The sequence below is a fragment of the Squalius cephalus genome (assembly GCF_949319135.1).
Source record: "Squalius cephalus genome assembly, chromosome: 6".
NCBI classification, from domain to species: domain Eukaryota; kingdom Metazoa; phylum Chordata; class Actinopteri; order Cypriniformes; family Leuciscidae; genus Squalius; species Squalius cephalus.
Window position 1 is genome coordinate 15,082,044 of NC_137127.1, and position 14,156 is coordinate 15,096,199.

The 14,156-nt window shown below is 38.5% G+C and overlaps 1 protein-coding gene across 1 annotated transcript in view; it reads right to left on the minus strand.

The window, feature by feature from the left end:
- Window positions 1-8: 8 nt before the first annotated feature.
- The window catches only part of mical3a (microtubule associated monooxygenase, calponin and LIM domain containing 3a), a 122,860-nt gene continuing 108,712 nt past the window's right edge, over window positions 9-14,156 (minus strand). Inside the window, exons 48-50 of the mRNA XM_079873756.1 lie at window positions 6,060-6,159; window positions 4,725-4,798; window positions 9-2,625 (exon numbers count right to left, since the gene is read on the minus strand). Coding sequence (XP_079729882.1) covers window positions 2,441-2,625; window positions 4,725-4,798; window positions 6,060-6,159 — 359 coding nt within the window. The 3' untranslated portion in view covers window positions 9-2,440. The remainder of the gene's footprint in view (window positions 2,626-4,724; window positions 4,799-6,059; window positions 6,160-14,156) is intronic.

Genomic DNA, 14,156 nt, shown 5'->3' on the forward strand with positions numbered 1-14,156 from the left:
TCATTTTTAACAACTGCATTGTTTATTGCCTCTGCATACATTCAACACTCTATATGCAAATTAGCAACATAAAGCATTTAAGACCCAACATATTTTTTAAAAATTAGGATTGATTTACTTTACATATAATACATTTTTCACACGTTAATAAATACCATAAAATCTGTCAAACATTTTACAGTCTAAATAACTATCGTTGACCACGTGTTTTCATTCACAGTTATCTGTACTCACAAGTCAAACAAACAAACAAAATCTGTGCCCATCTATACAGCTTAACAGTGACTAAAATGAAATGTACACTTAGAAAAAAAAAAAAAGGCATGTTCATTTGCAATATCGATGTTTCCTGTTCCAAATCAAGCATGACTATGAGCTCCTGCAGTTAATCAGCACTGGTGTCGGTCAGCAGTGCTGAAACGTTTTCATGTGATATAAAATTTTTACAAAGACAACTATAAATAAAACACTCTGCAAACATAAGTAAACTCTGTGGATGTGAGGAGCCGTTGCATGTAAAGTTAAAAAAGGCATGTTGCTCCAAACCTGGAGAAAGTGGAAAACACAACACCAAACGTTGGTGCCAGATAATTAAAGGGTTAGTTCACCCAAAAATGAAAATTCTGTCAGTAATTACTCACCCTCATGTTGTTCCAACCGCGTAAGACCTTCGTTCATCTTCGGAACACAAATGAAGATATTTTTGATGAAATCTGAGCCAAGTCTGAATCCTCCATAGGCTGCTATGTGACCGAAACTTGCTGGCCCAGAAATGTTATTAAAGAGATCGTTAATATAGTCCAAGTGACTCCAGTGGCTCAATCTTAAGTATATCAAGCGACGAGAATACTTTTTGTGCGCAAAAACAAACAAAAATAACGACTTTATTCCACTATTCATTTCCTTCTCTCTGGACCTCTAGTTGATTCGCGTAGTGTTTTTGCGCAGCGCGTCTGTGTTACACGTCACCACGTAGGCTCACTATTGGCCGACGCCGGTCATGTGTGTGATACGTGATGACGTGTACACAGACGCGCAGCGCAAAAACACTACGAGGCCCAGAGAGAAGGAAATGAAAAGTGGAATAAAGTCGTTATTTTTGTTTGTTTTTGCGCACAAAAAGTATTCTCGTCGCTTGATATACTTAAGATTGAGCCACTGGAGTCACTTGGACTATATTAACGATCTCTTTAATAACATTTCTGGGCCAGCAAGTTTCGGTCACATAGAAGCCTATGGAGGATTCAGACTTGGCTCAGATTTCATCAAAAATATCTTAATTTGTGTTCCGAAGATGAAGGAAGGTCTTACGCGGTTGGAACAACATGAGGGTGAGTAATTACTGACAGAATTTTCATTTTTGGGTGAACTAACCCTTTAAATGTGAATATGGGCACAATCTCAATCTGATTTGATACTAAATAAAGTCAGAAAAGCTTAACTGTTAACTGTTCCTGAAACCACTGACCAACCAACAAAATGCATAATGCATTTGATTGTATGTCAATGTATATTGTGTATCTGTGTTCTTATGAACTATCTGCATTGAGGAAGTTTATATACTAATATATACTCCACTGCTTTATGTAAACTATAGTACAAGTATCAGATATTCATGGATGGTAAATGATTGTAAACTGTTTTTAGGATATATGTGTGGTAACACCACTCAAGACAAATGGAAACCAACATCAGTGAAGTATGTAACAAAGAACATTTCGCTCCCAGCGTACACCAATATCTATAATATCAGGTGGCTACTGACGAATTCGAAAATTGTACAATTGTCAATGCTACAAACACAACATGTGCCGGTCGCTGAGTGTGTTCTGTGACAATTACAGAAGTCCATCACATGCTTATTTGTGAACAACACAAGACTTCATTCATCTGTTGAATGGAGGTCTGATGCTTATAGTGGGTTATATTAAACAGGAGAGGAGTGCGATTGCAAAGAAACAGCTGAACTTTTTCAGTCAGTAGTCAAGATAGAAAATGCATTATAGGAAATCAAGTCCAAACATCTGTCGTCGCTGAAAACGTAACAGTTGATTGACCAGACATTCTGGGAAAAACAAGACTGGCTTTATGTAGGATCATTAGTCTCAGACTTCCTCAACATCAGCAGGATTGATATGTCACCTTTCAAGACCCAAAAAAAAAAAAAAAATTCCCCAAATTGATCCATTCTCTCTGTCTGATTGAGAGAACGTCTTGGATGGAACCAATGCCTTGGCTGCCGAGGGACAAAACGCCCTGAGTCGTGCCAGGAGAACTCGTAAACATCATTATCGTGCTCGTGAGTGGATTTGTAAACGTTGTGTTGACATGCCCAAAAAAAAAGAGGTGGGAGACAGACCAAATCTTTCTGCAATTTTTTACATTCCCTGCGGTGGAACCGGGAAACGCTGGCGGTCAGAACCATGTCATCATTGTTATGCTAAGCCCAGTTGAGGCTGAATCCCTTGGAGAGCATCACCGACTCCAGGTCTTTATCCTCCTCTTTCTCCCTAAGTCTCTGCTCCTCCAACAGGGCCACCAGAGAATCTCTTTGCTCGACGACCTCTAACATCTCATTCAGAATCTGCTTCTCCTCCGCCAGCTCTTCCTCGGTCTTCAGATGGTCTGTAGAGGGTGAGACACTGATTTAAGTTCATTTAAAAATAACACCACCCTACATCAAATTTGCTGAATGAAATTCAATACTTGTTACTAACTTTGGTGTGCTGCTGATTCCAAAAATAGTCTGTTTTGCTCTAGTACGTCACATTTTTACAAATATGTGCATATAGCATTGCTATTTTCAATAACCATTTGTAAAGGCCCCTATATACTTCAAGCGAAATCGAAAAACGAACTGATGGGATGTAATTTTGAACACAATCAGGCCAAAACTAATATTTTCCGGAACTTTCCGGAAAAGTTCACTTCGGCTGCTAAACACCTTTGTTCTAAGATTACGTAATAGGTAGGTGTGCGTGGAGGCTTCGCCTTCTTTCACATGGAAATCTTTTCCAGTTAATTTCTCCTCAAGAGTCTGTTGCGATATATATATATATATATATATATATATATATATATATATATATATATATATATATATATATATATATATATATATATATATGTATACACACACACACGTGACGTGACTTAACTAGAGTACTGAATTGCAGAGCTTGTGCAAACATTCACATTGATATGATCAGATGCTTTTCTTAAAGGGGGGGTACAATGGTGTTTCATGTATTCAGAGTTGTTTACACTGTTAAAGAGATGGATTCTCATGCTAAACATGGGCAAAGTTTAAAAAAAATATTTTTGACGAATAACGGAGAATTTCTGTGCCGAAAATCTTACTTCCGGGTTGGTGCAAGTTTCGGCTGGTTTTTTTTCGATCGTGGATCTAATGACGTAGATCAGAGTGGAACTCCTTATATGAGCATTTCTCTCGGAAAAGCTCGCCCGCGCGCACGTCGACTAGAGGAGAGCGAGACCGCGCACATCAACGCGCTTCAACAGGAAATCATCGGCGCCAGCGCTGCATAGGATTTGTTCAAGAATGTCTCCAAAAAAGTGTGTATTTGGATGTGAGGGAAAGCTTACCGTGTTCAGCTTTCCAAAGAACCCAGTGTTACAGGAACAGTGGATGCAGTTTGTTTTTCCGGGGCAGCAACGGAGTGTAGGAAGTGCGGTTATGTGTTCTGGTCATTTGAGTGACGAATGTTTTATTAACAAGGCCTCGACGCTGGATTTGCAAATCGTTTGCTATTAAAACGTGGAGCGGTCCCAGTGATAAAAGACCCCAGTCATGTAAGTACAACTGGATCAGATTTCTGTCTTTTGCTGGAAATCAGCGCTACCGCTTGACTCTATAGCTCCGCCTCCAGGACTTCGGCTTTTCCCGGAGAGAATCGGAAAGCTGTTTTTTCTTTTCAAATTATAATAAAACTAAACACTTTTTGGAGATATTAAGGATGCACTACTACTCTATAGGTACTCAAGATTAACATGAGATTAGGTGAAACTGTGCATGTTATGTACCCTTTAAGCTTTATTAAAAAAAATGCTTGCCGTTTTCTCAATTTTGTTGTGTGTTTATTTTGTTATATCTAACCGTCACTCTCAGCAGTGTGGGCGGCGTCAGATGTTCAATAACAGTATATTGCTGCTCACGTATTTCAAACTTCGTTTTACCCCAAAACGAAGAACGGAAAAGAACTTTGCCATAAGTACATTGGGGCCTTAAGGTGAACAAGTTTTCTATCATCCCATAATCACCAGAAAAACTGCCACAAACACATGATTCCCATCTTCCTCTAAGCCAGATTACAACTATTTGTTCAATACTTAGCTGATTTTCACATATATGACATTGTATGCCTTATCCGAATTATGGCCAAGTAACAGAATAAAATGCAAACATGATCAGATGCTTTCTGCTACATATGTGGGTGTTTTACTACATCCAAACAGAAAATGAAAGATTTTGTGAAATGGCGTAGTTGAACATATTTTTCCACTCCTTTGCAGATTTTAAGTTAAATTATACATTTAGAATATTTCTTTTTGTCAAACTTTTGACATTTGATAAGTGCATTAAAGCTGAAATCCACATTGTCAAATTAGGTAATTTTAGGCCTTTTTTGCAAGTCATCAGACATATTTCTTCAAGATGCAGGGCTGTGTAATGCATATCATTTTGTTACTGGAGAGCAAAGTACCATCTACTGCCATGCGTTCTCGTAGTTCCTGTTGCAGTCGACTCTGTCTGTCTTCCAACTCCAGCTCACGAGCACTGCAGAGAGAAAGGATGGAGTAGAATTAAATGGGAGAAGAGGGCAAATGAATGTTCAGCCGTAGAGTTTTTATATGGTTCTTTGAAAAATGTTCAAAGATATTGGATTCTTTGATGCCCCACATGGACATCAAGAAACCATCTGCCATTAAAGCACCATAATATCCACACAAACACAAGGTTTTAGATGAGCAGATGCGCCTTTAAGCAGAGTACTTTGAGAAGAACATGCGAAAGTTAAAATCTTCTTTTATCTGGACGATGAGTTGTTTCTGGTATTAAACTTCTTACACTGTTATTAAAATACTGGCCAGTAATTATATTCATATTATGGCTGCTAAATTGCCAATTCAAAAATTGTATGCTAGTTTGTCTAAATAAATTAAAAGTAATTTATCAATTTTAAATCAAACAATTTAAATGCTACAAATGAAATCAGGCATCACAAATTATAGTGCACAGAATAAAAAAGAAAAAAAAATTGGATATTAATTCTGAGATTTGCTAAAAATTACATTTAACCGAGTTTTTAAATTATTAGCGTATCAATGATTAACTGAAATGAGCATTTCTACATTTAGAAAATGTAAATGTAGAAATAGTAGAAAATAGTATGCATTGTATATGCATACAATACTGACCAGTGACTAATGCGATACAGCCTAAAACTGCAAAACTATTAAGACCTTCTTCTCATTGAGAACCAACAAACTGTTTTTTTTCTTGATGAAACTGTCCCTTTGTAATTTGGGTTTTGTTGACTAAACTGTTCTTCTGCCTGAATGTATGGCCCATTTGGTGCTCATCTTTACAAACACATGCACAGTTGATTGCATTCGAGGCACTGTCACCATGTAATTGCACCTTGTATTCACACAAATGTAAATAGAATAAAACAGAACATAATAAAAGCATCTGGCAAAATCTTTTAGCACCATGCCATTCCCTACAGCATATCTGCCTGTTAGAGATCATCAGTTGTTCGTTTAGAAAGGTATTTGTTCCTTTTGTACAATGAATAAAAACATCCAGACTCTAGACAATACACTTGAAAATGCTCATTTTACATTTGAAAACAATAAGATTTCCATTCATTAACATAAATGTTTTTATATTGTATTTTTGTTTTTTTATTTTACATGGTTCGAAAAACATTCTTAAAGTGGCTCCGACTCCACTCGAGCATTAAGGTGTGCCATCTACAGAGGTTTGCATGAAACACAAGCAACAGGACTGAAGCTTAATCTGAGTGTCTACTCACAATATCATCAGCTCCGATTCATAGCGCACCAAGGCATTCTTCTCCTGGACCAGTTTAAACCATTCCTGCATCAGCTTTGGATCGTCCTTTTTACCCATTCCTGCAAGAAGCACATTGGAGAAGCATGAGGAACCTGGCAGTTAACCACCCACTGGCACACAGACCTGACACAGACACCCACACAGCAAATGCGATGACAGCCAAGCCAGGATGTCTTTGTCAGGGCAAGAATAGGGTGGGAATGTGGAAGACCATGATGAGGTCGAGGCTGCCGGGGTTCACAGAGGATGGCGTGGAGGTGCGACTTCTGATTGGGCAGCATTTCATGATCAATGCTGATCAGACTGGACTTCTGAGGCATTTGGTCTTTTTCAAGGCAGTGGATATTGCTTTAAACTTTAAAACCTTTTTTTTTCCAGGAATATCTTTTTAAAGTGTGAATGCTACCCAATAATATAAGGCAATGTCACAGGTATAATGTCAAACAGAGTGAACCTCTAAATTCATCTTAACTTTACCTTTCTGGGTCCATAGCTCCAAGGATGTTTTCTCCAAAAGTTATCCAATTTTACACAATTTTAGCCCAATATCAGGGCAATAAATATGGCATATCATAAAGAAATGTCCCAGTTTTAATACAAGTTTGGAACAAAGAGTTGGTGGCAAAATTTGATTACCACAATAAATAATTTTGACTCTTCTTTCAAATTTCACATTAGCCGACAGTAAAAGACGACATGTATCTTTGTTAAATAATTAGCTACATCTATCTATCCATCCATCCATCCATCCATCGACAGTAAAGACACTTCTTTTTTTATTTTCAAGGATTGCATTATACTCAAAGGGCCCTATCTTGCACCGAGCGCAATTGACTTTGTACACCGACGAATGTTTCATTCCTATTTTGCACCCTACGCACAGCGGACTTTTCCCAACCACAGACGCACGTCGGTAAATTAGGGAATGAACTTGCGCTCCTGGGGGCGGTTCAGCGAAAAGAGGCGGCGTGTTCCGGCACAAACATTCCCTGGTGCCATTTTGCAGTTTCAGAAAACAATTCCGCCACAGACCAGGAAAAAGCTAGTCTAAAGTCAGTGGTGCATTATTCAGATGCTATTTTAAGGGCACATGCTTGGTCATAATGTAGCGCGTGCACAACATGCATACACTTTGCTTCTCTCATCTACACAGACTCAGCAGTTCCCATTTTTGCAAACCATACATAATTACAAGGAAAAATATTACCACACGAGGGAAATCATTGTGGTGTCCATGAAGATGTGAAAAAATAGACATAAATCTAGCTTACACATTTACCCAAATTATTATACGCCTGTTTAACCGAAGTTAATTTAGATGGGTTTCTCCCATCCCCATACAATGTCACTTTTCTGTCTTTTACGGCCCTGACGAGAACGTCGGTCTCCTCGGCTGTGAACCGCTCCTGGCATGCACCTGGCAAATCCGCTGTTATAATAGCAATCCGCCATGGAACAAGCGTGCCTGCTTTTAAAGGGAATGTGAGATGACGCTCTGATTGGTTTATTGCACAATTCGGCCAAACCACACCTATGAATAATGAAGTTACTTCAGACCAACCCATTTTAGATTTGCGTCGGGCGCAAGAGTAATTTATCCCGCTGTTATAATAGCAACAGCGCCCAAGATCCACCCACAAAGTTACTTGCGTTTCGCGTTTGATACTTGCGTTTCAGATCGTTAAAATAGGGCCCCAAGGATCCTGAATAATATTATTTAATTTTTATATATCAATAAGGCTGACTAAAGTTAGATTTTTCTCTATATAAAAAGTTATGCATCACATATTATACTGGGATATATTCTACACAAAAATGCTTAGTATCACACTTATGGCTTTGAAACCGTGTGCATTTCAAAGTTAATTTCATTGTCACATTTATTTCCATTATAAGTGACTTCCCACAACCACAATTTCTGCATGTTATGAAAACAAAAAAGGTGGTAATAGGCATTATGCAGCAAAAGGCTGCCAATTAAGCTTGTATTGAACCTGGAACATTCCTTTAAAAAGTGCTCTGGGTCAGGCTCATGACTCAATATTCTTTACATGCACTGCATTTAGACGTTAGACTGCATGAGGTAAAAAAAAAAAAAAGCCTCATGGTATGCGCTGAAGTCCATGATCAATGCAGAATACTGTCACCGACTGTATATGGGAACAACTGTGCATGTCAGCCCATGCTAGTAGTCCCAGATGTCTATGAATACCCTGTCTCCCATCCCTACACACACATAAACACACAAGTGAAGCCAAGCACTGAGATGAGCCATCGCATGGTAAACCTGGATGCAGCATGACGTACTTAGCTGACGGAGAGGCGGCTCTAGCAACATAAAAGTAAAAAAGACAGTACACACATAAATCGAATGGCTGTGCTCGCAGTTGCTGGCCTTGGCTGTTTTAAACACACAGAGGCAAAGTAGAGGTCCTCAGACACAAAAACAGTGAGAGACAGGGACAACAGAGGACAGGGAGGCTAAACTTATCCAGTGGGACGCACTGTGAGTGGCCTCCCCCACACTCAGCCCCATGCTTTCCCAAAAGGAACAGAGAAAGAAGAACCACAATTAGTCGTATAACAACCACGCTAACGTCGTGCCAAAAGGGCACTGTTATACACAGGCATAGTTACACACACCAGATTACAAACCGACAGACACACCACAATGTTGCTGAACATTTGTATTTTGTGCTACTGCATTTAAAGTCAACATGAAAGATAAAATCTCATTCAAAACCACTGTAATTCTATATTGTGATATTTAAACTCATTAAGTCATATAAATCATACTTTTAATAAAATACATAGTATAAATTAAATATAAAATATTTTTAGTATTATTACTACTACTATTACATTATTGCTACTATGTTAACCAGCAATAAAATCAACACAAAAAAAATAGTTTTTTTTTTGTTTATGTTTTTTGCATTAATGAATAATTAGCCAACCGTAGCCAAAAAACAACATTACTTTTCCCAACATAGTGACCTCTATCATGCTATACGAAAAAGAAAAAACATACATTTTAATTAATTTAATACATTTAGATGCAAGACTACCAAGGCAGGTCTTGCTGCACTTTTTTTTTTTTACTTTTTTTTCAAATTTAAGAGTTCTTAAGACCTGAACAAATAAAAATTAATACTGTACGCACATACAGAACAAACTTACCCATTCTCAAAATGCATACCATTATTTAAACAGTACTTAACTCAGTAACCCATACTAAAAATATTAAAATAGTAAACACATGACATGTAACGTCTTAAAAAACAGTGCTTAGTAAAAGTTCAAATCTAACATGCATAACCAGATGTAATGTGACTGTTAAAATGACATGTCAAATGACTGAATGGCTGTGTGAAACATTTAAATAGCCTACTGTTCAGAAATAGAAAGTAGCACAGCCTGCTTTATTTACGGGGTTATGGCTGCATTTCTGCTGTTCCTTAAGCTCCATCTACTGTAGAGTGAATATGCATTTTTTCATTAAGTGCTTCTCCTCCATGTTGGGCTTGTTTACATCAGAGAGTGGATGCCTCTTTAAGGCAGCGCACAAGCAATGTTGTAAATAGTAAAAAGTATTCTAAAAGTACATTCTATTAAAAATATAAATTAGCTTTCATTCCCATAGTACCTAATTTAAACGTCTTGTGGCATAAATTGTTCGGCTTCATTGCTGTCATAAACATCTCTTGAGTGTTAAATTTGCACTCTCTCATTTTGCTCGAATTTGCCCGCTCTCTTCTCCCAAGTGACTCACCCTCCCTGACTCATCTCCGGTAAAGCGCACACTGTGACGTACTACATTAAAAAAAAGACGCGTGTAACACTGGGTAGGCTACTACCAAAGACTTGGTGCTACACAGACTAAAAACATATATTTTTTCAATCAGGTCGCCTTCAATTTTAATGCCTAGCAGAAAAAAAACAAATATTTAAGACTTTTTAATAGCCTTAAAATTAGGAGATTCTAATTTCAGACTTTTAAGACTTTTTAATGCCCCGTGGGCAACCCTGCAAGGCAAACCTTTCCAGGAGTCTGTAATAAAAAATAAATCAAAAGAGAAATTTTGATTTCATGTTGACTTTAAATTTGAGCGTAATGGTATGACAAAGACATCAGAAAAACTACCAAGTTTGGAGACCTCACTTTCCTGTTGTGTTCCCCTTACACATGCTATCCTTCACAGCAAGTCATCAGTGTTATGGAAACTCATGAACACACAGTGAATACAGTCTATGGATTACCATGATAAAGCTCTATAAAATGAGCTGTGCGGTTGGGACACGTATTTGACAGTTTTAGAACTCGGTAAGAGCAAATGACAATCATGCTGTTATTTAAATTCACACTTAAAAGTCAGCAGAGCAGTTTCCCCCAAAATATACACTAATGACCTGTCATCATATCATATCAGGTCGGCTCTAACGTACTAATTAGAAACGTATTTCATGCTATATTCATCCTCTTTATAATGTCTAAGTAAGGTAAAACAAAAGTAGAATCTTGATTAATAAAGAAAACCCAAAATGTAGCTTTAACTTCTGTTGCTTCTGCTGAGGGCTGGGCGATATACCAAACATTTACCACATATTTAGTATTTTTTTAGTATTTGATCTAGAATTTTATTAGCATCTAAACCTCTGTAACAAAAATGTGGATAGTGTGGTCAAGTTTGATTCATTCACCTGAATCAGTTCTTTCAAATTGATTATTTGGGTTAACTTTTCAGAGCAATCTTTACATGGCACATTACAAGTTTTAAAATGTAATGCATAATATTCATGAATTCTTTCAATAAATTACATTTATTGATTATAACTGATTTTATTTGACATGCACAACACAGCGGCACACTATTAAGGATGGGTTCGGGTTGAAGAGCCGCTAACAAAGTAACCTTTTCACAATGTTCTCCCTCTTAAAATGTAAGCAAGTGTAAATGTCAGCGTTATCATGAGTCTAAATAATTGAAGTCTGTCAGGTAAAACAAGAGCTTATTGATGCAGTTCAGTCAGTCTGCTATTTTATTTCAACCTTTACTCCTGATAGGAGGCTTCTGTAAATATTTAGTTTATACGCAGAGTTACGCTTCAACTAAGTTTAATGGTGCAATGCAAAACTATTTAGAGGTGCGCAAGTTGCAAATTAGTGCCAATTTACGTCAAAACTAGGTTAAGTTATAACTTACGCACAGCTGGTGCAACGGTTTCTGTTTATTATGTTGGTGCATATAAATAAAATGAAAATTGTACTTCTTGCTTAAAATATTTTGAATCTACTTGGCAACTATTGCTATTTAGTAAAACTCTGAAAGATATCGTCCAGCCCTACTACTGTTACAAATTTGTACATCAGAAGCATTGACGCAATCTGCTGGGGAAATCCACTAAGCCTGGACACACACGGGCAGCGGAGAGAAGTAGACTTTGTAGTCAGAGGGCAAAAGCAATACTCCACAGGTCCAGTGGGTTGTCAAAGTAACGCCGCTGGCCATGTTGTTATGAAAACACAGCTGGCCGGTGGCAAACATGACGGGGTTTACGTTACCTTTAGGGGCACAGCAGGGGCAGAGGTACAGGGCTCTTCGGCGAGGGGTCCAGACATAGGGCTCAACTTCCACAACACAGGAAAAGAATGAGAGAGAGAGAGAGAGAGAGAGAGAGAGAGAGAGAGAGAGAGAGAGAGAGAGAGAGAGAGAGAGAGAGAGAGAGAGAGAGAGAGAGAGAGAGAGAGAGAGAGAGAGAGAGAGAGAGAGAGAGAGAGAGAGAGAGAGAGAGAGAGAGAGAGAGAGAGAGAGAGAGAGAGAGAGAGAGAGAGAGAGAGAGAGAGAGAGAGAGATGAAGGTGACCAGAAGAGTGAAGTCAAGAAAGAGGAGAGAAAGAAAGAGACGTGGAAGAGAAAAAAAGTGAGGAGCGAAATCAAAAAGAGAAAGAACTCTGGGGAGAAACTAAAAGCAGCAGTGTGATATGACAGTGGGAGGAAATGACACGGGACAGAGCGCAAACATGAATGAACTGAGAAAGAGAGGTGAAATATTGCTTCTCTTTGAACTTTTCCTTTTGTGCACTACTGAGGGCAAATAAGTGGCTCAAGAGCAAAACTAATATCTGCATAGGCTTCATCAAAGAAGTACAGTACACAGCTGTTGGTCTCCTGAATGTGGGTTCTATTCATACAGACAACTTGGATTTTAAGACCTAAGGTGGAATTATTATATCATCTTAGGGGATGTTCCCATTCTGTCAGGGTGCAAAATATATTTCTCAATCCTCACACTACGACTGATGTGGAAATCAGCAATCTATACAGCAGGTGTCAATCCAGCGGAAAGAGGAAAAAGAGATCTAGACAAAAAAAAAGCGTCAAATGAACTTGAGAAGAATGACTGGCACCAGAGTAAAGGATTTTGCCAATGATGCATGGGAGAAAATGAAAAGGCAGATACTTATACTTGTACAATTCTTTGTGCTCTGCCATGCCAGGGTGACAGAATGGTTTTTAAAATGCTGAAACAATTGGATGACGGATGTTGGGCAGTTCACAACAAGGGACTATCAGAAAGGAGTTTGTCAGCGCAATCCTTGAAAGCCAGACTGCGACCATGTCTGCATTCAGAAGCGGGTAAAACTAATCAGCACTAATACAACCTTGTCTTATGTGAAGGCTGAGGAGATTTTTTTTTAGTTGCCTATTCTACATTCCTATCCTCTATATTCCAACCTCATCAACACTTTGTGTAAATAAATAGACATTAAAAATACTTTTTTTTCACTGAAAGGATGTTTAAATCTAACATGCAATGAGCACTCTTAAACCTCATCATCTCATATCACTGGCTCTTCCTCGGCAGTTATGGGAAGAATTGGGAGAACTAATTATCCATGAAAAGCAACAAGCTGTCATTCTTATGCAGACATGCATGGAAACAACCCGCGGGGACCCAGGCCATAAACAAACGCACACTGATGCAAAGTTACAAAGAAATCCAAAACGGCTTTCTGAAGTTTTTAATTGGTTACAAAAATGGGGACAACTTGTTTTGGAAATGACGAGCAAGTGTTCCAGCCAAGAGATGTCTTAAGCCTGGAACACACCACGCTGACGCCGACGAACTAGCGCTGATGAAAGCCGACTGTGTTGTCGCCTCGCGTTGGGATAAAAAGCTGCACTTGAACACACCGAGAGAACTACAGCCGACTGTCAGCGAGAATGCGCGTTCTGCGCCTGCGTGTAAATGAGACAACTGTCTATTTCTGCAGATATATTCGTCTATATTCGTCATTCAAAAAGGGAAACCGACGCTGCAGGCTGCAGATACACAACCATAAACAAAGCAGTGTGTGCTTACCGTTTTGCGTTTTGAATATCAATTCTGCTAAACACTTATTCCACTCCGCTCGTGTTAATATTGAAATATTCGCCAAGGAACACACAGGTAAGATGACGTAACATTAGAACAATTTCTGCTGACGGTGCGGAACACCCTGAGAAAACTTAGTCGGCCGACGCACAAAAACATCCCGACGGTTGACCGTCGGCTTTGTGTGTTCCAGGCTTTAGGCCTCAGAAAGCTGTTTTGAGCTACAGTAGGATTACGAGAAATCCACCAACTGTTAGCAGGTCTGCCGCCAACTAGATTGTGATGAGAAAAAAACTCACTTTTACAGGACAATCAATCCAAGTGCACAGCTTGCATGTTAGCCACTTAATCTCTGTGCAACTGTTAATAAAACAAAAATAAATGTAGCCACAAGCAGCAAGTATGGGGTTGCAGCATTACAATTCCAAAACAGAAATCTAACGAACTTTAGCAAGTTTAACTCGTTTTTGAATTTCAAATGCTTTTCCATCATCTTGAGCCAGTTTACCAGAACATTTATAAAATGTGGATATGTTGTACTTACCTTAGTTTCCTAATTAAACGATTGTTGCTAAATACTTTTAGCATATGTAAAGACCCATAACCTAACACCTAAAATAATAAGATGCCTTTCAAGAACTTATTGGCATGCTATGTTTAAGAAACACCTTGTTGCGTTG